Source organism: Podarcis filfolensis (assembly GCF_964270895.1).
Source record: "Podarcis filfolensis genome assembly, chromosome: 1".
NCBI classification, from domain to species: domain Eukaryota; kingdom Metazoa; phylum Chordata; class Lepidosauria; order Squamata; family Lacertidae; genus Podarcis; species Podarcis filfolensis.
The window spans coordinates 37485486-37510048 of record NC_139604.1 but is presented as its reverse complement, the minus strand read 5'-3'; the positions used below and the strand labels follow the sequence as shown (position 1 = coordinate 37510048).

The 24563-nt window shown below is 42.4% G+C and overlaps 1 protein-coding gene across 17 annotated transcripts in view; it reads left to right on the top strand.

Moving 5' to 3' along the window:
- Nucleotides 1-24563, top strand: part of ARHGAP15 (Rho GTPase activating protein 15) — a 378516-nt gene that overhangs the window by 201425 nt on the left and 152528 nt on the right. For all 17 annotated transcript variants that reach the window (XM_083582650.1, XM_083582652.1, XM_083582658.1 and 14 more), the window contains one exon: nt 16457-16579. In XM_083582650.1, the coding sequence (XP_083438776.1) occupies nt 16457-16579 (123 nt within the window). The remainder of the gene's footprint in view (nt 1-16456; nt 16580-24563) is intronic.

The following is a 24563-nucleotide window of genomic DNA, read 5'->3' as shown; positions in this document are numbered from 1 at the left end:
ATAACTCCATACCCTCCAATATTTCTCCAATGAAAACAGGGACATCCTACCATACCCTCTAACATTTCTCTGATGAAAATAGGGACATCATAAGGAAAAGTGGGACATTCTGGGATCGAATCAGAAACAGGGACAGCTTCTGTAAATCTGGGACTTGGCGGGTCTGTTCTCTTCACCTAACCACCCAACAGTGCCAAAACAAAACAGATTGTTTCAAAGTGGGTGAAAAATTGCAGAAATGGGCCTTCTCAACTCAGTCCATCCATTCCTTTCCACCACTACAATATGCAGTGAGTCCAGACAAACCAGGCAATGAGAAATCTGTGCATTCAGCTTCATGCAAGGGAATGACTGACTGGGGGGTATAAAACATATGTACAGAATTCCCATTTTGCAGCCTGCTCTGTAGGCTGCCAGCACGTGCCTCTCCACATGCCTGCTGTGGGTAGAGGAGAGCAAGAAGGATCTATTGAACCATATGAAAATCCCTCCTTGAAGGGAAGAGTTGTAGATTGTCCATAAACAATAACTGCTTTTGGATGGATGATATGTTATTGGTTCAAGTTCTTTTGCTCACTTCTTGTATGCAACAATAAATAGTTAACTAGTCATTAAGCTGTTAATTATCTCATTATTATTACTCGATTACCACCAGTACATATTTCAATTTTATGGAACATTGCTGCAAAAAAAAGAAAGCAATTTTATACTTCCTGCTATGTTTAAGTCTGAGTGAAAAGATAGCTAATGTACGAGAGAGTAAATTAAAGAATATCAATCGGAAATCTTCACCATAGATTGCTATCTGGTTTCTTCTTCCCTCTCCTGTAACCACCTCTCATCTTTGACTTTGAAGCCCAACAGTTTAAACTAGGTTCTTGTTTCAGCTGCTTAATCCGCTTTCATAAATCGTGTTCAAGTGCTGGAATAATTTGCACATCATTTAAGAATATTTACTTTGAAACATTCACCTCAAGCCTTTTTTGTATATCCTTTCTCTCTAAAGATTTGTAGTATTTGTTTTGTTCTCTGAGGTATAAAAGACCTGGGTAAACTTTATTCCTGTTGTTTCAAGATTAGTGAAATAAAATGCATATTTATTCAACTGGGAGCGAAAGAAGCTTTAGTAAAGACGATCATACATATAACCCTGGGGAATGATATAATACAAAATGCCTGCCTTAAAATCTCTTTAGACTTGTTCAAAACTGTATTGAATGACTTAAGTTCAAAAAAAAATAAAAAATAAAGGACCCACAAATGCATTCTTTATAAACGTTTTTATCTTTGTTGTGAAGGAGAGAGCTGTATATTTTTGCTAATAAAAATGAACTCAATATTGGTGAAATGTGTATAGCGAAACATATAAAGGGATGTAGCAGGCAGTCTTTGGGCCCACTAAACTAAAATATTCATCACTAACTGGCACTGCTTTTGTACAATGTTGCAGGCTTAAATATATGTTAAAATTATTTAGTTACAACTATACACTTAGTAGACATTCCATAGTGATTTTAAGCTTTCAGTATACTATGGGGGAGAGAGCCATGTATGCTATTTAGTGCTCCTTGGAGTAAAGGTGGAATCTTAATGCAATATATAAACATAACAAAGTCCCATAGACACTGATGGTGTGGTTTGCCTGGTTAATAAAGGTCACTATTTCTCTGATTCTAGCAATAGATTATTTGTTTATTTGTTTCATAAAAAGTGTACACTGTTCAAGTGTAAAAAAACCCCAAACAAACCTGAAAGCAGTTTACAAAAGATAAAACATTTAAATCCCAAAAAGTTCACACCCCTACTTTGAAGCATAAAAATGTTAAAATACTAAAGCAGAATAAAATGACCTCAACTTTGTATGAATGTTCTTAGCAGGTGCCAAAAAGAGTGCAGTGGTACCTTGTTTCTCGAATTTAATCCATTCCGGGAGTCCGTTTGACTCCCGAAATGGTTCAAAAACCAAGACGCGGCTTCCGATTGGCTGCAGGAGCTTCCTGCACTCAATCAGAAGCCACAGAAGCCGCGTCAGATGTTCGGCTTCAAAAAATTTTCGCAAACCAGAACACTCACTTCCGGGTTTGTGGCATTTGGGAGCCAAGCCGTTCAACTACCAAGTTACCACTGTACAGTGAAGGAGTCTGCTTGATCTCAATAGACAGGGAGTTCCAAAATGTCGGCGCTGCCACCCCAAACCATGGAGTTCTTACAAATGCGGAACAAGTATTATGTAGTATCTGTCATAGCACCAATTACACTGACCGGAAAGGTCGGTGCGTGTGGAGTAAGGCAATTTTTAGGCAAACTGGTTCCAAGTTGTTCAGAGATTTATATACTACCACCAGTGCAGATTTTGCCTGTTGTCTTTGTCCATGGAGTTTTCTTGGCAGGGATACTGGAGTGGCTTGCCGGTTCCTCCTCCAGGTGGATCATGTTTGGTCAAAACTCTCCACTATGACCTGTTCATCTTGGGCGCCCTGCTCGGCATAGTTCATAGCTTCTCTGAGTTATTCAAGCCCCTTTGCCACGGCAAGGCAGTGATCCATGAAGGGGAGGCAGTGATCCATGAAGGGGGAGGCAGTGGAAGGAGGCAGTGGAAGACAGAAGTGCCTGGCGTGCTCTGGTCCATGGGGTCACGAAGAGTCGGACACGACTAAATGACTAAACAACAACAACACCAGTGCAGATTAGCTAGACAAGTTAAAAAACAGTGTTGAGAGACACACCACCTCTCACTGTTGCACACCCTGCTGGCATGAATTCCCATATCCATTCTGAATAAAGGATGAACATAATACTTAGAACCTGCGCTAAAACTACTGAGGAAACAAGTCTACGAAGCTGAACTTCCAACTCACTAGAACAGGGGTCTGCAACCTTTAAGACAAAAAGAGCCACTTGGACCCGTTTCCGAAGAAAAAAAAAATCTGGGAGCCACAAAACTCGTCATTATAAAAATAACTTTTTTGTCACTTTTTTATTATTTATTTGTTTGACCCCTCAGAATTACTCCACCTCATAGAAATAAACATTAAATTAACAAGCTACCATTTTTTTTGTGTGTGTTCTTCACTCCCCTTCAAAACAGTGACCAGCGTACATGTCCCTTACAATGTAGTGGGCGGGTGGGCGGGAAGGTGACGTCGGGACGGTACGTGACTAACGCACGCACCGCCCCCATGCGACGTCACAGCCAGTACAGCGCCCGCCACAGTGGGGAGTGTCGGGGCGCACAATGCGCCTCCTCCCCTCGCTAGTATCCGCCCCGGAGCCACGGCAAAGGTGTAAAAGAGCCACATGCTGCTCCGGAGCCTTGGGTTGCAGACCCCTGCACTAGAATTTCATTTACAGTGGTACCTCGCAAGACGAATGCCTCGCAAGACGAAAAACGCGCAAGACGAAAGAGTTTTCCGTTTTTTGAGTCGTTCCGCAAGACGAATTTCCCTATGGGCTTGCTTCGCAAGACGAAACGTCTTGCGAGTTCTTGCGAGTTTGTTTCCTTTTTCTTAAAGCCGCTAAGCCGTTAATAGCCGCTAAGCCGCTAATAGCCGTGCTTCGCAAGACGAAAAAACCGCAAGACGAAGAGACTCGCGGAACGGATTAATTTCGTCTTGCGAGGCACCACTGTATTCTACAACATTCTAGTTCAGCCATGGTATCAAGTTGAACAGAAAGCTTATGAAGCGCCACGTGCTTGTTGTGGTCTTATATGCCTTGCATGTGACTGCAGCCACTGCCGTCTTCTTTTATTAATCACCAGTGATGGCGCTCTTTGTTACCATTGTCATTTACATCACTTCTAGTAGCCTCTTGCAATTATTGCAATGGGGGCTACCCAACAGGAGGCTTGTAGCCCACCGAACTGAATCTCAGTCGCATTATATTCTATCCTCCCACACCCCCTGGCTATTTATTAATAATCCAGATGCTAGCTTCCTGGTTGTTTGGAAGTAATATGATTTGGCGGGAGCAGGGGAAGCAAGAAAGGGTGGCAATATTTTTTTTTATTTTTTATGTTATGAATGTCTCTATTTCTCTAAATTTGGGAGCCTTCTAGTTCAGGATTTTTGATTCAGTGAAAGGGTACTTACTGGCTAGGCTTACCTCTCCCCCCCCCCGCCCCGATGGGGAAATAATGTCAGTGTTTAGACCTTCCAGGTTGGCGGTTGCATTTCATTTAAATTATGACCCTCCAATCCAAAACATTTAAAGAGGAGCTTAACGGATGGAAGCACATTACTGTCATTTGGATTGGGTGTATTAACGCTTTAAAAAATGAATGTGCTTCCTAGCATCTACTATTTGTTCCACCAGCTGCCTGCTGACGTGCCAGATAAACAGTTTAAGGAGAAGCATGTAAAAGCAGCCTATAGAGCGAAGACCACTTTGCAAACAAACAAACTTCCATATTCTGCCAGTCCCAAATATATATTTCATGTCTTCATATGCAGAAACACATACGAACCAGTGGAAGCACTCAAATTTGGGAAGTCATAAAAATGCTTATTGTCAGCAGTCAAAATGCAGCTTTCGAAAAGGATTCAAAACGATTATTAACCTGGAAAACTGGGCTGCATAAACAACCAAACCAAATGTACAAGTATGCATATGAAATGGCAAGAGGTAGCCCAAATGACTAAGCAAATGGCAACACCTTGGGAAATAATCTGTAGATGATGAAATGATTTGTAAACTCCCCATGAGCTTAGAACAAAATGCTGCTCCATAACCATAGGAGAGCATGCCAGTGATAGGAGGGAACCATACTGCTGTGTCTAGTGTTGCTGATGGCATAACACAACTGCTGTATCCAACTTTTGCTGTTTCTCTTTAAGCAAGATGTAGTCTCATTGTTGTCTAGATGAGCGAGTGACTCAAAGTGCCCAGAGGAGGCACCCCAAGGGGCACAAATAGCTCCTAGGCAATGGAAAACACCTTCAAAGTTGAGGGTTTTGTTTGTGTATTCTGACTGAACTGGAAGAGGGTGCTGACTTTCTCTCTGTTTCCCCAGTTTTAGAAGCTTTTATGTAGTTGCTGGAGTCTCTACCCCTTAGTCTCGTGTGCCAATAGCTGGACATTTCAGCAATGGCCCTGAATAGTTTGCTTGGCTTGCTATGCCCTCTCCTCCTGTGTTCCTAGGGTAGATGACAGGGAGTCTGAGAGCTCGCTGGAAACCTGGACATTTCCAGGGCAAGGGTTCCCAGCTCTTTGAGATCATTGGCAGTGCAGAGACCTGCTTGCAAGGAATAGTTTCAGATTTGGGGCGGACTGAAATCTAATCCATTTTCTAATCCACAGATGGGGAACTTGTGACCTCTAGATGTTGTCACTCCAGCTCACAGCATCTCCATCCATCAGGGTAAGGAATGGTGGGAGTTGGAGTCCAAAAGCATCTGAAGGTCTTCAGGTTCCCCATTCTGGTTCTAACCTCAGGTAATGCAACACAAATGGCAGTGCAGCTGCTTTTCCTCATCACAGTTCTTAGGTGTACATTCTCTCTCTCTCTCTTTCTCTCATGTTGTGTGACTTTCTTCTAGATGAAATAGAGACAACCTCTACTGTTTCACACAGGCTTTGGGAAGATAAAACTCTCAGCAGGGCCATGTAACCTTGCTGTTTTGGTGTAACTGGAGGGTCTCCTTAACTTGATGGTCATATTTTGTGAAAGAGCAGTTTAAAAATATGAGGAAGTTAGCCATTAAATTTCTCAATTGACATTCTGGAAAAAACAAAATGAATATCAGTATCAGGGAGGAGCAGGACATGGCCAGGACATGAGCATGAGTATGAGCAGATTTTATTTGCTGCCATTCTGGGATTCTGGTGCACCAGGGTTTACACCAGCATAATAGAGTTGGCCAGGATGCCAGAAGGAATGCAATTTGTGAGCTTTCTCCATTATCTGCACAGCACGGGGTGTTCAGTCAACAGTGCAAAGGATGAGCTGAAGCATTCCCTGCTGGTTACCTGCTTTCAGCAATAGGGGTTGCTGTTTGGTAGTACCCAGTTGGTTAGCTGTCAGATTCTAGAGCTCCCTATTGGTGGCTCTTAGGTAATTCAAAAAATATAGAGTCCATTCATAAAACAGTGTTCATTCATAAAGCAGTAACATAAATCTCCATTGCTACATATTGAGTATATACTTCAGCGGTTGAATGTACAAGTTTATGGCCATGCTGTAGTGTAGTGCTTATGCGACTGTGAATAAAAGGTGCCTAGGCTCATTGTCTCGGGGTTTGGGGGGAAGAGGTGACAAAACTGATTTCCAATAAGTGCCCCCCTTTATTTCCATAACAAGTCCTTGAGTCTCTACTCTGAATAGTGACACCAGGGACCTCGAAGGGGCAGGGCTTGTCAGTCCAACCCCTGCACAGTCTCATCAGGGCTGACCTTAAGGCAATTGGAGCAAATAATAATAATAATAATAATAATAATAATAATAATAATAATAATTTATTTATACCCCGCCCTCCCCAGCCAAGACCGGGCTCAGGGCGGCTAACAACCAATAATAAAAACAAGTTGATTAAAATACAATTTAAAAGATTAAGATACAACATTAAAACAATTAGGGAGAATCTCTTCATAGAAGGAGAAAGGAAAAAGAAAGAGGGGGAGGGAATCAAACTGATTCTGAGCCAAAGGCCAGGTGGAACAACTCTGTCTTACAGGCCCTGCAGAAAGAGATCAGATCCTGCAGGGCCCTGGTCTCAAGAGACAAAGCATTCCACCAGGCCAGAGCCAATGTTGAGAAGGCCCTGGTTCTGGTTGAGGCTAATCTAACTTCCTTAGGGCCTGGGACCTCTAGGGTGTTGTTACATATGGACCTTAAGGTCCTCCGTGGGGCATACCAGGAGAGTCGGTCCCGTAGGTACAAGGGTCCTAGGCCGTGAAGGGCTTTAAAAGTCAAAACCAGCACCTTAAATCTAACCCTGTACTCCAACGGGAGCCAATGCAGCTGGAAAAGCACTGGGTGAATATGCTCCCATGGCAGAGACCCTGTGAGGAGCCTCACTGCAGCATTCTGCACCCGCTGGAGTTTCTGGGACAGCTTCAAGGGCAGCCCCGCGTAGAGTGAATTACAGTAGTCAAGCCTGGAGGTGACCGTCACATGAATTACTGGGCCAAATTGGGCTCCGCGGGCTGCTCCTAAGGGGGCCCCCACACCAGGGCAATCTAGATGGATTTCATTTATATCTACAAAATTTTGCAGAATTTTGCTGTGAACTGGGGCCCTACAAAAAACCAAAAAAATCAAGTTGCGCCCCACTGCTTCAAATTGGGCCCCACTGGCTAGCCCTGCGTCTCATCATTGCTGGGCCTGAGTTGCCCTGCCCTTGCATGAAGTCTTGGGTTTGCAATTTTGGGAGCGGAGAGACTGCAGTGGTGGGGAGCGGGCAGGCTGGTGAGGTCCCCTAGATTTAGTGGCCCGAGTTGTCCTGCCCTCACATGAAGTATTGGGTTTGCAATTCTGGGAGAGGGGAGACTGTGGCACTGGGGAGAGGGCAGGCTGGTGAGGTCCCCTAGATTTAGAGGCCCTAGGCTTCAGCCTACTTAGCCTATACTTAGCCTATACTGGTTACGTACTTAATTCGTTCCGGAGGTCTGTTCTTAACCTGAAACTATTCTTAACCTGAAGCAACACTTTAGCTAATGGGGCCTCCCGCTGCTGCTGCTGCGCCGGCGCCGGCGCACGATTTCTGTTCTCATCCTGAAGCAAAGTTCTTAACCCGAGGTATTATTTCTGGGTTAGCAGAGTCTGTAACCTGAAGCGTATGTAACCTGAGGTACCACTGTACATAAATCCAGCACTGCACATAATGGGTCCCAGGCTGAGGGTTTAGCAGCATCTGTCTTAGGAGACAAATAAATAAATAAATGTGATTTGAAGGTGAATATACCTTGACATTTTCATTTGGTCACTTACAGGGTTGTCAGATTTCTGGTAGATGTTGGTGATTGTGGAATTCAAGTTCTAAACTCCTTACAATACCACACACACACACACACACACAACTTAAAACTGGGCCCCTGGACAGTGAAAAATAATGGCCTTTCTCTGTTTTTGCTTACTCATTTGGAACTTGGAAGGCTTCGATATCAAAGACTGATTGTATAATTGTGTTTGTGGCATTCTCTTTAACACCCACGCCCCTCCCCCTTAGATTTCATACACGTTTTGATGTTGTTTTCCCTTGAAAACACTGCTTGGACTTTGATGATTAACTGTGTACCATGTGTATGTTGTCATCAGGTGCCGTTTCCTGATAATAGAGTTTTCTTGTGTGTGTGTGTGTGTGTGCGTTTGTAACTGTTCAATTTCTATTTGCTACAGAACTTTCCTTATATGTTAGACCTCTTGGGGGAGAAAGGTTTTTCTTTTTTTTTTCAAAGACAAGATAAGCTTTGGATAAGCATCTAAGGTTTTCAGCACTTTATCCTACTGAAATCCAAATAAAGTGCATTTCCGAAGTGTCGGAGGAGAGCCTTGGTCTCAATTCTTTCTGTTTGAATAATGAAAAGAATTGATTGAGTCAATAGCTGAAGGTGCCACAAAACTCTTGCCCTGCTGGCCCCCATGTGAAGAAATGCAAATAAGTCAGATGAGCTTTTCTGTGGGTTCTGTCTGTCTTTTTTCCCCTCGCGCAGTAGCTGAAGAGATCTCCCCCCCTTTCTTTTAGCAAGAGAGGTGGTCTTCCTTTTGCTCCCATTGCCACAACTGCATGAAAGACAGGCATCTCACTTATGAGAAAAGGAAAGTTCAGTTGGTCAGTGTGCCAACATAAAATGCTATGCTGAATAGACATATAAGAGCCATTCAGTTCAAGAAAACAGGACATCCCCTAGTCATGTATGTGAACATGAATTGAATTGGGCTAGATGTGCATTCCGATGCTGCAGAACTGAATTGAATTGGGCTACAACTTAATGCAGTTCAGATTGGAAAACTGGGCCAAAACTAACAAAATGAAATTCAGTAAGGACTAATGTAATGTTGGTGTGTGAGCATCTACTCTTGGGTTTTAATTTCTTTCTGCAGCAGACTTCTTTTTACGGAAAAGTTTTATTGCATCTTTTACTTCTTTATAGCAGCAGCAGCATTCCAGCTATCTCTTAGTGAAATTCCCATTACAGGAATAAGCACTATTTGGTTCTGTTTCTCAGAGTCTTTATTATTTACAAAACTTTACACTGGTCATTAATAAAGAAAAGGGGAAGAAAACAAAGAGACCTAATGCTGACTCATTCATATACTTATTTACACTGACCCAGACTTAGTTGATTGCATGCCCTAATAAGGACACCTGTTGCTGGGGAAACTTTCTGTTGCCTAGCAACTTGTTCAAGACCATTTACAAGTTTCTTCTAGAATATTCCAACATGTAACTTAGGCAGGAAGAACCAGCTTCACAAATATAAGAAGGGAGACAACTGGCTTTCCATAGTACATGTGAAGAAGTTCTCAGGTCTTAGTAGACTACAAGCTTTAACATGAGTCAACAGTATGAGGCAGCACATCAACAGAAATATAGTGTCCAGATCAGGCATAGGCAAACTTGGCCCTCCAGGTGTTTTGGGACTACAATTCCCATCATCCCTGACCACTGGTCCTGTTAGCTGGGGATCATGGGAGTTGTAGTCCCCAAACATCTGGAGGGCTGAGTTTGCCTATGCCTGGTCCAGATCAAGGAAAGTTAATACTACACTGTATTTGGCCTCGGACTACACCTGGAGTACTGTGTCCAAGTCTGGGCATCACAATTTAAGAAGGATATTGACAAGCTGGAATTTGTGCAGAGGAGGTCAACCAAGATGATCAAGGGTCTGAAAACCAAGCCTTATGACGAACGGTTGAGGGAGTTGGGTATGGTTAACCTGGAAAGAAGGAGACTGTGAGAAGATATGATAAAGGTAAAGGGACCCCTGACCATTAGGTCCAGTCGTGACCGACTCTGGGATTGCGACACTCATCTTGCCTTATTGGCCGAGGGGGCTGGCATACAGCTTCATGTGGCCACATGTGGTCATGTGGCCAGCATGACTAAGCCGCTTCTGGCGAACCAGAGCAGCACACGGAAACGCCGTTTACCTTCCCGCTGGAGCGGTGCCTATTTATCTACTTGCACTTTGACGTGCTTTCAAACTGCTAGGTTGGCAGGAGCAGGGACCGAACAACGGGAACTCACCCTGTCACAGGGATTCGAACCGCCGACCTTCTGATCGGCATGTCCTAGACTCTGTGGTTTAACCCACAGCCATTTTCAAATATCTAAAGGGCTGTCACGTGCAAGCTGGAGCAAGCTTGTTTTCTCCTGTTTCAGAGGGTAGGACTCGAACCAATGGATTTAAATTACAAGAAAGGAGATTCCGATTAAACACCATAAATAACTTTCTGATGGTAAGAGCTCTATGACAATAGAACGGACTCCCTCAGAACATGCTGGACTCTCCTTCCTTGGAGGTTTTAAAGCAGAGGTTGGATGGCCACCCATCATAGGTGCTTTAGTTGAACTTCCTAGGCCTGAAATGAAAAGCTACTCAGAAGAAGAAGAAGATACATTATCATGGGCCAGGAGTTATCTTCGCCTGCTGAACTGCAGCCTGAAAAGGAGAAGGCAGAGTGACTCCACCTGCAGCTAATCAGTCTTCAAGGACACAGAGGATAAGGGACTGATGAGAACCAGCTGACTTCAGCCTTCTTAAGCAGAGCTTCCGGCAACACCCTTGCTCCCACTCACTGAGTAGGAAGAGGGGTTAGCTCCTGCAGGTCACCCTCCCAATGTCCCAGCATACATGTAAGCATGTGGTAAGCGGGGGGGGGGAGGTTGCCACCTGAAAAAGGCCCATGGTTATGCCAGAGCAGTTATTTGTGCATAGAACAGTTGTAGTAATATCTGTACTAGCTCTGAGACAGGGAGCTTTTTCTAATCTTAGCATTTGAGTCCCTTAGCATTTGAAGGAAATTGTTGAAGTTTGGGTTATCCTATGTACGTGTGCTACTGGTTATGTGCAATCTCTCCTATGTGAGAGATTTTTTTCAGTAATGAATACCTGAAATGTAATCCATTATAATTAAACCCAAGCCAAAATGAACATACCTTGAAAGAAAGAGTATATCTGGGACAGTAGTAGTCAGCAGTCACATACTTTAATTTATTCTTGCAGCAATGACAACCAGATCTGCAAAACAAAACAAAAAAATCAACAAAAAAACCCCACTAAGTATTTCATGGAGAAAAGAGGTTTTTTTCTCCAAAAAATAAAATTCACCATAATTTTATTGAGCCTTTACTGCATAGCCACAAGACATAGAATAGCAATATTGAAAATTAAGTTGTTGTCATATTACTATAAAATGATTCAGCACATAATATCATTGTCCAATTCTCTCCCTTTACTTCCACAATTCTACTAGGCAGCTGTGGGCACCTCTTGTACAGAAAGTCCATACGGACACATTCAGAATGATTTAAGTTCAGCTGTATTGCAACCTTTGACTCTCTAACAATGTAGTTGTGCAATGACCAGGCCTTGGTCTTCAGAGTGTCCCCCGGCCAACCACAAACATGTTTCTCTCTTTGCTTTCTTTTTTAACTTGCTGCTGATATATTTGTGCAGTGATATGTGTCACACTGTCACTCTTCTCACATATTTCAGGGCTAATTAAGATAAATGCTGATTATGTGTCAGCATTGATTTGCGCGGACAACTAAGATTTGGCATCCTTTCCAGCACATAGAAGGCTTTTGCTATATGAGGAAATGGCGTCTGATGTGTGTTCTCAGGTTAGAAGTTCACAGATCCATTGGGTGAAAATCATTTACAGTCAGTGGGTAGTCATAGTCAAGGGGGGACAAGGCAAAGCTCTCGGTCTGCCAAGGTTTTTCTCTTGGCACCTGCAACAAAATGTAGATTGTATTCCAACATTTCATACCATCTAGGCTCTGGTGATATCAGGCCAACTGAATGGTAGCTGGAATGGGACTTAAATAGACAAGATGGACACAGGTATCTTATCTTCCCTCTTCTTTCCAAGGGGTTCTCAGCCCTAGAGCTTTTGAAAATGGAGGATTATTTATTTCATACTGGCCATGCCAAAGAGTAGAACTTCCTAGTTGAGCCATTTTTTGTTATTTTCCCCAAATAACGGCAATGGACTGCACTATGGTTTTGTTCTGTCATCAGTATGTATTGGAAAATACATTGGGGTGCACGCACTTGGTTTGTTTCCCCAATCAGTAATGAGTGTGGTGGGTAGAAAATGTTGATTAGATGTAGTGGCTGACTGAGGCAAATAGACAAGTTGCAAGGTGGACTCAAGGAGGGCTCCAAGGACAGATTTGGGCCATCTGTAAGCAGTTGAACCTAGATAGAGAAACAAGTCTGGCCAGAGTCAGCAGTTATATAAGACAGGTGGAAATCCATTCACCCCTCAGATCACCGGATCGTGCTGGGCTACAAAAGTTCTCACTCAGCTGCCTTGGCTGCCAGAATGTTTCCAGACCCAGGTTTTAACCTCTAAAGCCTGGCAAGTCTTGTTTCCCTAGAATTTGAAAGAACGATTCTTCCCATATGGAACTCTCTGGGCCACAGATAATCTCTGAAGGCTTTTTCATGGTATCCTCCTGCTTTTCCAAAAGACTGTTTCCAGAGAAGCCTGCCTGGCCCCCACTTTAACATGTTTTCAGAAGCAGGTGAAGGCTTTTCATTTCTTCCAAGTATTTTAACAATTTTAACATGTTCTATTAGCCAGTTCTTCTAATGTTGTTTGCACAGGTCACTTTAATTTCATGGTGATTGATTGTACATGAGGCGGGATAAGGAGGCTAATGCCAGGAAAAGTTGGCTGTAAAAGAGACTTTCTATGACAATGTGCTTGATCATTTTAATGTCATTCCTGGAAACCCCTTAGTCATAATGAGGCTATGCTAGAGTAAGCGCTTTGAGGTTTGCCGTGTTCTTTCTTTCTTTCTTTCTTTCTTTCTTTCTTTCTTTCTTTCTTTCAAAATAGCAAATAAACAATATTGTATTGCAGCAACTTCTTACACAAGAGGTGTGTGTGTTTCCTGAATCCTTTCTTTTCGGATGCATTACATGCTATAATTTTGGGCATCGTAATGAACTGATCAGCGCTGCTCTAATGTATTTCAGTTAGGAAAGCGGCACTTGAAAGAAATTGTTTTTGCTATACACATGATGTGAAGCAATCAATAGTGCTTTAGTCTGACAAGCACTGTCAATATCCATTGTCACAGTTCAGAAAGTCATTAATGGATAGTTCTTCAAAAACCAATGCTCTCCACACACAACCAAAGTACTAAGAGAACGTCGTACTGGGCAGGAATTAATCACAGGTGGTAAGCCCATGGGGTTTAGGGTAAATGTTTTGTAAACTGCGAAATAAAAGTTCTTCAGAAAGAGACCGTAATGAGGGAACATAGAAGATCATGCAGGGAGCTGTTGGTGGTGCTACAGAGCGACTTACCTTAGTTTATCGACATAATCACTTGAAACTGGGCAAATCATTGTGCAGTATGTAGATGCTAATAAGTGAGCTGCTACTAAGCAAGGACTACCTTGGCACACTTGAAGTAGTACAACTGCTTATCTAGGAGATTTGTGCCATGGATGCTGCCCAATGAAACATAAGCACTTTGAAGTCCCGTTCATTTTAATGAGATATGTAAGTGGGCTCTATTTAGACCTAGGTCTGTATGCATTGTTATTATATGTGCAGATGTGTAAGTTTTACAAAGTGAAGGAAAGCAATTAAACAACTGGGGTGGAATTCAACATTGTGCAGTTACAAACATTCCATCTGCTGCATAAGCATATCAACTTTCCAGACAGAACAATCCCGCCCCACTGTTCTGGGGTTTCTTCCAGCCCCCAAGCCAATTTCAGGGGGCACAGGGGGAGGTGGGGAAAACCCTGTTGCACAAGCAGAAGCTCTTTCACAAGGCTCCCACTGACAGGGTTTGTTAGGTGAATCCAGTCCATAGAGAACAGATAGCATTTTCTATAACATTTCCCTCATGCCACCAAGGTTGTAGCATCAGAAATGCTGTTTCTATTTCTCTTTATACAGTAAGGCTGAGTGCCCTGGAATTTTAGTATATCACTGCCAAGGGTTGTTCCCATTTGAACCCAGAAGGTCCAAAATAGAACACGAACAAAAGAGCCAGCCATTAATTTAACACTAATCTCTGTATTCTATGATATATCGTCCTAAGAATGCTACCACTAAAAATGTGAATTTTATTTTTTCGTAAGTGATGGATTATTGTCCCATGCTGCAAATGTTCCAGTAAAAGTGTCCTTTTATATGTCCTTTGTGATTACTAACTTGTAAAAGTATGTGTGGGGTCAGTTCAGTGCTGTGGGAAAATGGAACAGTCCTCTGTTCAAATCAGTAGTGAAATCAGAAGCAAAGTATGCTCTGATTATCATAGGCATGTGTTTAAATGTTGCTCTCCTTAATTGGGTATGTTGTATTTATTTTAAAATGAAAAAAATCTGGCACGTTTTTATCCCTAGAGAGCAGCAAAGTGAAAAAGAAAATGTTTTATTTTGATTCTTACTGACAAATTTGTAATATATAGCACAGTATCCCTGAATTCTCTTGTGAAGTAGGCTTTGTGAACTCGCCCTGGTTTGAGGACGGGGCATATTTTAAATGTATCATTTCATTTGTCCCCTCTTAACAAATGCTCTTTCTTTTCTTTTTAAAGAAGTCCAGTAATGCGTTTCTAATTTTGGTTCACAACCTGTTGTATCTTGGGCAGTTTACTTGCAGGGAAAATGAAATAGGACTTTATGCATTTGGAACACAATCTGTGCTAAGAGTGATTACAAAGCTTTCAGGAATGTTGTATGGTGCCCTGGATCTTGACTCCTAGATCTGCACAAAAGAAATCTGTTCATATGTGCAGATGACACCCTTTTCTTTCTTCCTTGTCAACAAAGTTAGTGCAGGAAGCATACATACACCAAAATTGTACGTGGTGTCATGGTTTCCCCAAAGCATCATGCAAATTGTAGTTTGGTGGCATTTCCTTCTCTAGCCCTTCACAGAGCTATCATTTGCAGGGATCCTTGTGGAGAGGGGATAAAAATTAAACCACACACACATACACATATGGTGATTTATTTATTTTTTGTCTTTAAGCAAGCCATATCAAAATTTTGTTTACTGTTTATTCCTTCCAATCTAAAAGAGGTCATACCTAAGGGTGCACCATGGATGACGCATAACCTTGTTATCTCAGATTCCTCAGGGTTTACTGGTAACTCACAGCTTACGCTTAATTTACTTATGTGATTGTAGCTTTGCGGGGGTAAACCCAATCTCCATTTATTTGTTCCTACCCCCCACCTATGCAGAACTGCAATTGTGGGCTTACCTGGTTTTGGAAAAGTGGTGAGAGGGCTCAGGAAGCATCCCAGAGCCCTTGCGCTACCTTCCCCAAACCGAGGAAGTGCTCATTGGGCTTTGGGAAGGTGACACAAGGACTCCAGAGAGCTGCCAGAGCCCTAGTGCCTCTTTCACAAAGCTGGGCAAGCAGCCCTCCATCAGGCAGAGGGCCTGGTTCCAGGGGTTTCTGGCTTTATAGGATTTTTCTTATATGCACAATGTCCAGGAATGTAACCCCCACATAAGATGCAAGTTACCTGTATATTGAAGAGCTACATTGCTATGCTGAGAGTTGGGTTCCAAATAATAGTATCATAGAATTGTGCAGTTGTAAGGGACCCTGAGGGTCAACCCCCTGCAATGCAGAAATTTCAACTAAAGCACCCATGACATATAGCCATCCAACCTCTGCTTTAAAACTTTCCAATGAAGGAGAGTCCACCACCTTCCTAGGGAGTCCATTCAACTGTTGCACAACCCTTACTGTTACCAAGTTCTTTCTGGTATTTAGTTGGAATTTCATTCATTCTGACATTTCCTTGGAAGTCAGTCCCATTGAACATGGGACTTCTTTCTGAGTAAGCATGCATAGGATTTTGCTTCCATATGAAGTATTTCTTTTATGTACCAGTGCTTTGGATATATCATGTTTTTCCATACTTGGCACAGAGAATCAGACCTCTCCCAGTATTATCGTATTGTCCAACCCACCATTTTATTTGCCTAGGAAATAATAAATAGCACACTTTAATATGCAAGTGGAGAACCATATGTGCTAGAGATACAAATTTTTGGTATGCATTCAAAATTTACACAAGTATATTGATAGCTGTCCAATAACATGAACCATTACTAATATGACTCTCTCAACTCACAATGTTTATTCAAAATAATATTAATCAGCTTCTTTTTGGATCATCCCACATAGCAGACTGCTGGACAGAATATATAGTCAGTTTCCCCCAAAGATATCCAGCAAAGCTTTCTATGTTGGAACATAACATCCTGTTAATTTTTTTCTTTGATTTTTTTTTCTTTCAGTTTTCAGGCTGAACTACAGCACTTCTGATACAACTGACAAAAACCGAGTTAAAAGCAGACTAAAGAAGTTTATCACTCGAAGACCTTCACTGAAAACGTTGCAAGAAAAGGGGATCATTAAAGGTGCGTGTCCTCTTTATCTCTCTCTGTGTGTATGTGTTTGTGCACGCTTGCGCTCACATGTGTGTATAATTGTTGAGTATTCCTGTTTCATTGACCTGGCCACAGTTCTTAAAATAATTTATTTTGACTTACAGTGGTTTTCAAAGTATTGTTACAGTGCTTTTTAAAAAATAATACAAACTGGAGAGATGAGTACTAGGTTCAATGAAACCCCATTTCTCCTTCTCTCTCTCCCTCCACCCTTCACTAGCTCTTGGGTCTCATGGGAAATGATAGGTATGCAAATATCTGCTAGTCTGTTCAATAGGCATCATACTGCATTTTTGTGTGTGTCAGAGGCCAGCTGGGGAGGGGGAATAAAGGAAGCAGGCTGCGTTGGACCACATGCTGAAACCTTCCTGTGTGACAAAATATGCCTGCATGTGTATTGGCCATGCCCTTAGGTTTCTTGGTTAGTCTTTCTAGCCAGTTATGTTGAAGAAAACCCAAACGTAAGTAGATTTCTTAAGTTTAACATGTGGAAGAGTTATATTTCTATATGTTATGCATACTTGAGGCATGCCACATTTTGCATAACAGAAAGAGGTCTGACCCCAAACTTCAGTACGTTTGTGGTGCCTGCTCTGAGAATTAAGTCGCTGAAATGAGGAACAAGATAGCAAAAGAGACGCCTTTAGCACCATGGTTGCTTAGTGTGTGGAAATCGCTGGGATTCACATTATCCATACGAGTTGATAGGAGTTCTCTGAGTGTCAAAGGTTTAATTTCTACCTACCAGAATGGTGTTTGCTGTGATGTAAACACAGTGGACATAAACTTAAAAGATACATTCACATGCATACACCTCTTTGTTCCCCAAGATGGCCTGAAAGGGGGTTGCCTACAGCCCCAACTATGTGATATAAGAACAGATGAAGAGCCTGCTGGATCCAGCATCCTGTTCTGACAGCAGCCAACCATTGGATATTTGGGGATATGGAGAAGTGGGATCATATCTGAGGGCTTGCCCAAATTCCACATGTTGATTTGGGAGTCTAAATACAATCTGTGCTTATTAAAACTGTGTGCACATTGTCTCTGTGTGCAAGATTAGCACTCTACAAAAATGCTGGTTCAGATTGCAAGAAGAGAATATATGTGTGTGTGGCTTGTATGTACGTAGGCTCAGTTCAGAGCTTTTGATCAACTAATGGAAATTGGTGGAGCCGATATGCTTTATTCCTCGATATTCCCATATGTATTCTGTGTATAATGCCTACCTGGCTCATGGGAATATATGGGACAATCGATTAGCCTCATGAATTTTCCACCCCATACATGGTGGATCTCCTCAGCTGGGGCAGTTGCCTTTATGATTGGAATAATACTTCAGTAGAAAATGCTGTCCCTGCTACTGTTTTCATCTTGTGGACATGTTCAGATATTGTGAAAGGCTTATGGTATTTTATAAAGGTTGATTTTTATCTAATTTTCTCAATTTCTGTGTATAAAACTTGCCCAGCCACCAATGAATACATGTTAAAACCACAACTGCTCATGTAAATTAGGTAGTTAAAAGCTCTTTGGCACCAGCTGTGCACAGCCTTTATACACAGGATGTTCTGGTTGTATTCCAGCAATTTTGAACTAATGGAAGGGCTTCAACCAGTGCAAATGAGGGCAGCTCCACAGAGGGGAAATATGGAAGATCAAACAGTGTAAAGTTAGCAATTCATCAGCTTGCCTGCCTTTGTTACATTGAGGTTTTGTATAATGACTGCATTGGCCACTTGCACTAACAGAACACCACTGGATTCATGAGCACTGTATTAATGCAATTATGAGTTCTCTCACTTAAGTTTTATTCTTGTTCCTACTGAATTATAGCATACCGGAGGCAAACTTAGGCCAATAGTACAAAAGCCAGTTTATAGTCACCTTTCTAACCAACCCAGGTACAGTTTGTAAGAAGAGAGAATATGTATGTACAGTTTGTATGTGTGTAGCCTCTGTTCCGAGTTTCTAATCAACAAATGCAAATTGGGTTGGTTGTGGGATCAACAGATGTTATCTCATTTTCTTCTCAGTTTAAGTGGAAAGGGTAGAATACTCCATAAACAATAGTTATTATAAGTGAAATATGATAAAAGGCTAAAAACCACATGATATATTCCCAACTTCTAAAATCCTGACAAAATTTTAAGACTACAACAATATTTTTCAAAATATGTTATGCCTTAGAACTTCCAAGAGACTGCGATCTACTCCCACTATAAATAAACTGGCAGTGATCTACCCATTGGATTGACCAGAGTTGTTCAGCTTTTGGGGGGGAGGATGAAAGTCGTACCTTGGTTTTAGAACAGCTTAGTTCTCGAACATTTTGGCTCCCGAACGTCACAAACCCGAAAGTGACTGTTCTGGTTTGCAAACTATTTTTGGAAGCCGAATGTCCTACGGGCCTTCTGCAGCTTCTGATTGGCTGCAGGAGCTTTGGTTTTTGAACGTTTCGGAAGTTGAACAGACTTCCAGAACAGATTCCGTCCAACTTCCAAGGTATGACTGTATATTAAGTATACAAATTATATTACATTATTATATTTTCTGGGGTGGAAGCCTAGATATCCTGTTTCAGCCCCCCACCCCCTTCCAGAAGTTCCTGGTAGCTTTTCCATTGAACCCTCTAGTTGCGTGTGGAGACCCCCAAAACCACCCCCAAAATAAAGACAAAATAGACACAGAATTTAGTTTAAGGTTTTTAGCATTAATTTTGGCCACAACTTTATTGATTACAGGATGTGAGTGGTTGCTTAGGCATTGGTTCCAGACTACCTGAACCTGCACAGTGGTAGGAACAGGACTGACACTGGGCACCACCATATGTCAGTAAGGGAAAGCATCCTGGGGGAGCGAGAAGCTGGCTTCAATCTCACAGCTCACCCCAGATGCTCCCAGGGGCTCTGGCATGGCCCTAGCATCCTTGACAGGGTTCGGACAAAGGCAAGGCGAGCCCCTGGATTCCTTTAAAGGAATTCCCTAGCAGCAGCGATGGAGCGGCAGGCACAGCCAACCACTTCCCCTCCACAAAACATTGAATCAATTCCTAACCGCCAACCTTACAAAGTTGTGACGATTTGCTTCACGGTAGGCAAAAACCAAGTGGCACTAGGCAATCAGCCAAATGGCAAAATTCCTACCAGGCCCCTGCTCCAAAACAGATGGCATAGCAAGGCCAAAGAACAGCCCTAAATATAAGGTGGGAGGGCGGGTGATCCGATGCACGTCGCAGAAAAGAAAAAGCTCCCAGTAACTTGCAGCAGTTTAAATAGCCCCTTGGTAGCCAATCGACAACCCAACAGGCCAATTTTCTGCCCCAGCAACCGAGGGGCAACCAATGGGGTATTGTGGCTATCCAAACGGTCCCGCCCTGTCAGTATTTTCATCCCTCCCACTGCAAGGATCACCAGATCATGTTTGTTTTACTTTCTGTCTGTGAGAAAGGAGCGGGCGGAAGCTACTCTTCCAGACTTCCGTCCCTAGTACTGTGTTCTTTTTCTTTGATCTTTCTAGAGACAGAATCGCAGTATGCGAGCTGTTTCTCTCGTGCATGTTTGTTATGTTCCTTTATTTGTTTAATCAACAGAAATAAATTAGGTATGCTACAAAACCTCCACAGTTTTGCTTCCGTTACTCTGCTGCATTTGAGGTGCTCACATGAGCAAATGTGAGTCCATAGCACCAGGACCTATTCCTCGGGAATGCTGTGTTGCTGTTCCTGCATTCCTGTGATTGGAAAGTCGGTGAAGGTGCTCCTGTCACCCAGCCCATGCAGGCGCAGCTGAAGACGTGGGCTGAACATGGGTGCAGGGAGGCAGTTTAGGTGATCTCACCGCAACATGTGCCCTCCATGATGGAGGACATGATTTACTAATAGCCAGGTCAGTCTGTAATACAGTCACGCTCACCCATGACCTGGCATGTCTTACTCTGACTTGGGTGTGCCTGACCTTTCTGGATCCTCAGTACAGCACTAGGCCAGAATCTGAGGCAGTGCAAAATTGAGAAGATCCAAAACGGGTAAGATCCATTTTGGGGTGCCAAATGTTGGCCCTGTACAGGATGCTGTATTACAAAAGATCTCCAAGATCTGCCCCTGTTGAGGGGTGTGGGGATGCCATTGTCCATAGAAGTATCATTCTATGTACCAGAAAAGATCTTGATCTTTAGAGGGGCTCAGAACGTTTGCACCAGGTGCAGAGCCAGAGAAATAAATTTGAGATGCTGCTGGTGTATCAACCCCCTGCTGACCAAGCTAACTGAAGTGGTCTATATAGCATGGTTTGTTTCCCCTAATCTGAGGATATGTAGGAGCAGAAAACTAGCAAAATGCCCATATGCCCACCAAAATGCTAGCATACACTAGCACATTGTTCATCATAAATTATAGTTTATTTTAAACTGCAATTTAAAGTGAAATATGAGCCGACCCCTTATGTCCTCTAACCTTCTAAACATATGAGCAACATTCATGCAGTCTGATCACCTGATGACCCAAATCCTTTGTTCCAAAGTGTCCTCAGACTGTTTGACAAATGATTTTCCTTACATCAGGCCTGCAGAATTAGTGACCCACATGTGCATAGTGGTCCTCCAGTTGTTTTTGCTGCATGCCAGGTAACCGTAAAAAGAGGAGGATTTGCTGGCTGCCATACGGCGGATTTGGGGTGGGTGAGTGATAAGTTATGCAGGCCTGCTACACATCACTGCAGTTTATTTTGTTGAATATTGAAGTAAGATAGTTGCGTCTTCTGCTCTAATTTATTGTCTTTCCATTTCTGGGTTTTTTCGTCTTTTTAGTTTAATAAAGTGTAGCTGATGAATCTCCTTTGGTATTACATAGGGATCAGATGTGATCCTTCCTAACAAATCCAGATTCATTAGCATAACTCAAATCCATCCTTTAATGTGTCTCTGAAGGAAGAGCAGATGTACATCTTTCTTTAGACAGGATTGCTTTAGAATGCTGATTTGCTAGCATAGAGGTGTCTTGTGTGTTCCATGCTCAAATCATATAGTATCATGCTCTGCCATACAGTTCTGGGGCCTTTTGTTAAGCGCATGGTTTTAATAGCAGAGGAATGTTGCAAGAAGAAAAAGCATGTTAGTTTTCTACCATGAAGTTTCATTAGGATTAGGTTCTGGCCATGCAAATGAGTTAAGATTCGTTAGCAGAGCTTAATTCCAGTCTCCAGTAAGTCTATGTGAAATGCTCATTTGATAAGGTTCCTTCATTGTCTTCAGTTGAGTTTATCCCTTAATCTGTTAAAATGTTATGAAAATGCAGTTGCAATGCTTACCCTGACAGAAAGCGCTTTTAAATGTTAATTTTTAAGGCTTGTATTAAAACATTTTTAAGTAGCAAAATAGAACGACACAGATTAAAAATAAAAGAGTTGGCCAAATTTCATGTCCTAGAAAGCATCTATTAAATTTTTTATAGGTGAATTAAATGGCTTGAGAAATTGTTTATTTCCACACTTTTTTCATTTTTTTTGGTTTTGTTTTGTTTTCATTTTTTCATGGTAGGGCAGAAAAGTTTAGAATGGAGCATATTTGCATAACTTTTTTATTACAAGAGTTATTCGTCAAGGGAGGTAACATTCCTACTAACTATTTTTGCAAGGCATAAAGCTTGAAGTGAGAGTTAAACATTTTGTAAAATGTCTATCTGTTTATGTATTTGCCACATTTGTGCCCAAAGTACTCCGAATAGCATTAAAAACGCAAATCAAATCAAAGCTATTTAAAAACAATCATGCATTAACCACAGCAAACTATACATAAAAGCTGTGGCAAAATTCTCTATGCAGAGCAACGCATCAGCTGTGTTCATTGATGTTAGCCTTCTCACAACCTTGCCCCTCTCCACTCCTTGGGCTTACTCTTTGGCGTCTGTGTCTCTTTCTCTGCCTCCCTCCTCAATCTCTCTCACACAAAATTGATTCCCAGGGAGGTGATTCAAAGAGCAAGAGTGCAGCATCCAGGGGCTATATGAAATTAGGCCAGTGGTTGTACATTCCCCATCACTGCCCCAAATGCCATTAAATGCTGGCTGACAGACACACTTCAGTGTTGTTGCCAGACACTTGGTTATGAATGGGGCATTTAGTAATACTCCAGTGCTGGTCCGTTAGATACGAAGCTCACCCTTCTCCCCTTTGGGTTGTCCACCATCACAGACACCAGTTCTTGCAACCATCTTCCCTGTGCTTATGGAAGCCTGAAACAGGTCACTTCATTCTGCTGCATGGCAATGCCAGTCCTGGAGATTTACCTGCCGTTTGTGTATTGGACTTGAAGTCTGCAGTCACAAAACCTGAGGAGGACTCTGTTACACTCACTTGTCACTTGACTTGGGAGGAGCCACAGCACCCCTTCTATGCTGCACCAATCTGAGGTTGTGGCACCTCTGCCATGCTCTAAGTGAGGGTGGTTCACCTACAGCTTCTCCTGCTCCACAACCTCATAGGAGCATGTGAAGAAGAAGAAGAAGAAGAAGAAGAAGAGGAGGAGGAGGAGGAGGAGTTTGGATTTGATATCCCGCTTTATCACTACCCGAAGGAGTCTCAAAGCGGCTAACAATCTCCTTTCCCTTCCTCCCCCACAACAAACACTCTGTGAGGTGAGTGGGGCTTGGAGACTTCAAAGAAGTGTGACTAGCCCAAGGTCACCCAGCAGCTGCATGTGGAGGAGCATGTGACTACAGAAAAGACTACTGGCCCTTCATGTGACTGCATGTGACTACTGCATGTGACTACTGCATGTGACTACAGAAAAGACTGCTGGCCCTTCAAAGCAGCTCTCCCAGAGAGGTTGAACCACTGGAAGGTCCATCTTTGCCCACCTTTTTAAGACCTCAGATGACATAATATTTGCTGAGATAGCATCTTCCCAAACTCAGCTAGCAAGGCCACTGATTTGCTTGGCCCTTGGGCCTGGGCAAGGCTTTGGTATTTGTCACCTCTTCTCATGAAAACCCCAAGCCTCAAATAGAATAGATAGCAACCCACATTTTTAAGGACATACTTTTATATTCCAGTTCTTTTGGCGCAGCTATCCCACCCACTTAAGAAAGTGGTGGGGGGTGGGAAGAGAGAGAATAATTTTCCCCATTGCTATTTCCTTTTTTTTTTAATCTAACCAAAATTTCAGCTCAACTTCACAGTATATTAAGATAATACATATAAGAGATGACCCCATGAACAATACCCCCATGTCTTCAGGGGAAAGGTGGGATATAACCAGTCCATTTTTGGGGGGGGGATGCAGGGGGATGCATACCCCTAAACATTTTGTGAATCTAAGTTTGGCCTCATTGAAGGGCAGTATTTCAATGTGAGTAGAAAAATGAGACTACCCCTAAACATTATTTTAGAAGGGGGGGGGGAGCACAATGGATAATTAATGGATGCACACACAAGTTTTTTTGTTTTGTTTTGTTTTGTTTTGCCTTTTTGCCACATAAACTGTGGGGTTGCCCGGGAAGAGTTACCCTTCTAATCCTTGAAGAGTGTCATGTCTACAAACTCTATTTTGCTTCTTTTAAGCAGGGCAGGCAATTCATTGCAGCTGTAATCATCATATTACATGCCTCAGAACTTCAGAATGGCTCTCCCATCCTTTCCTTGTGTCTCCTTTTATATCCACATACAAAGCTGTCATGTCCACTACTACCTCAAATGGATGGTTTTTATGTGCATATATCAGCAACTCATAATGCGAACCATGCTGCTGAACACATTGTGAATATACTGCTCTTCTTAAAAATGGTTGTTGGTTTTTTCATACTATAGTATTGACTAACTGTCGGTGTTTGATGTATGAGTTACCAGCCTGATGTAGACTTATGGTTAGAGCTTAAGTTGTTAGTTCTGCTTTTGCAGCCAATTCAGAATAACTACAGATGCCTCAAGATATTAAAATTGACTGCTCAAATGGACTCAGT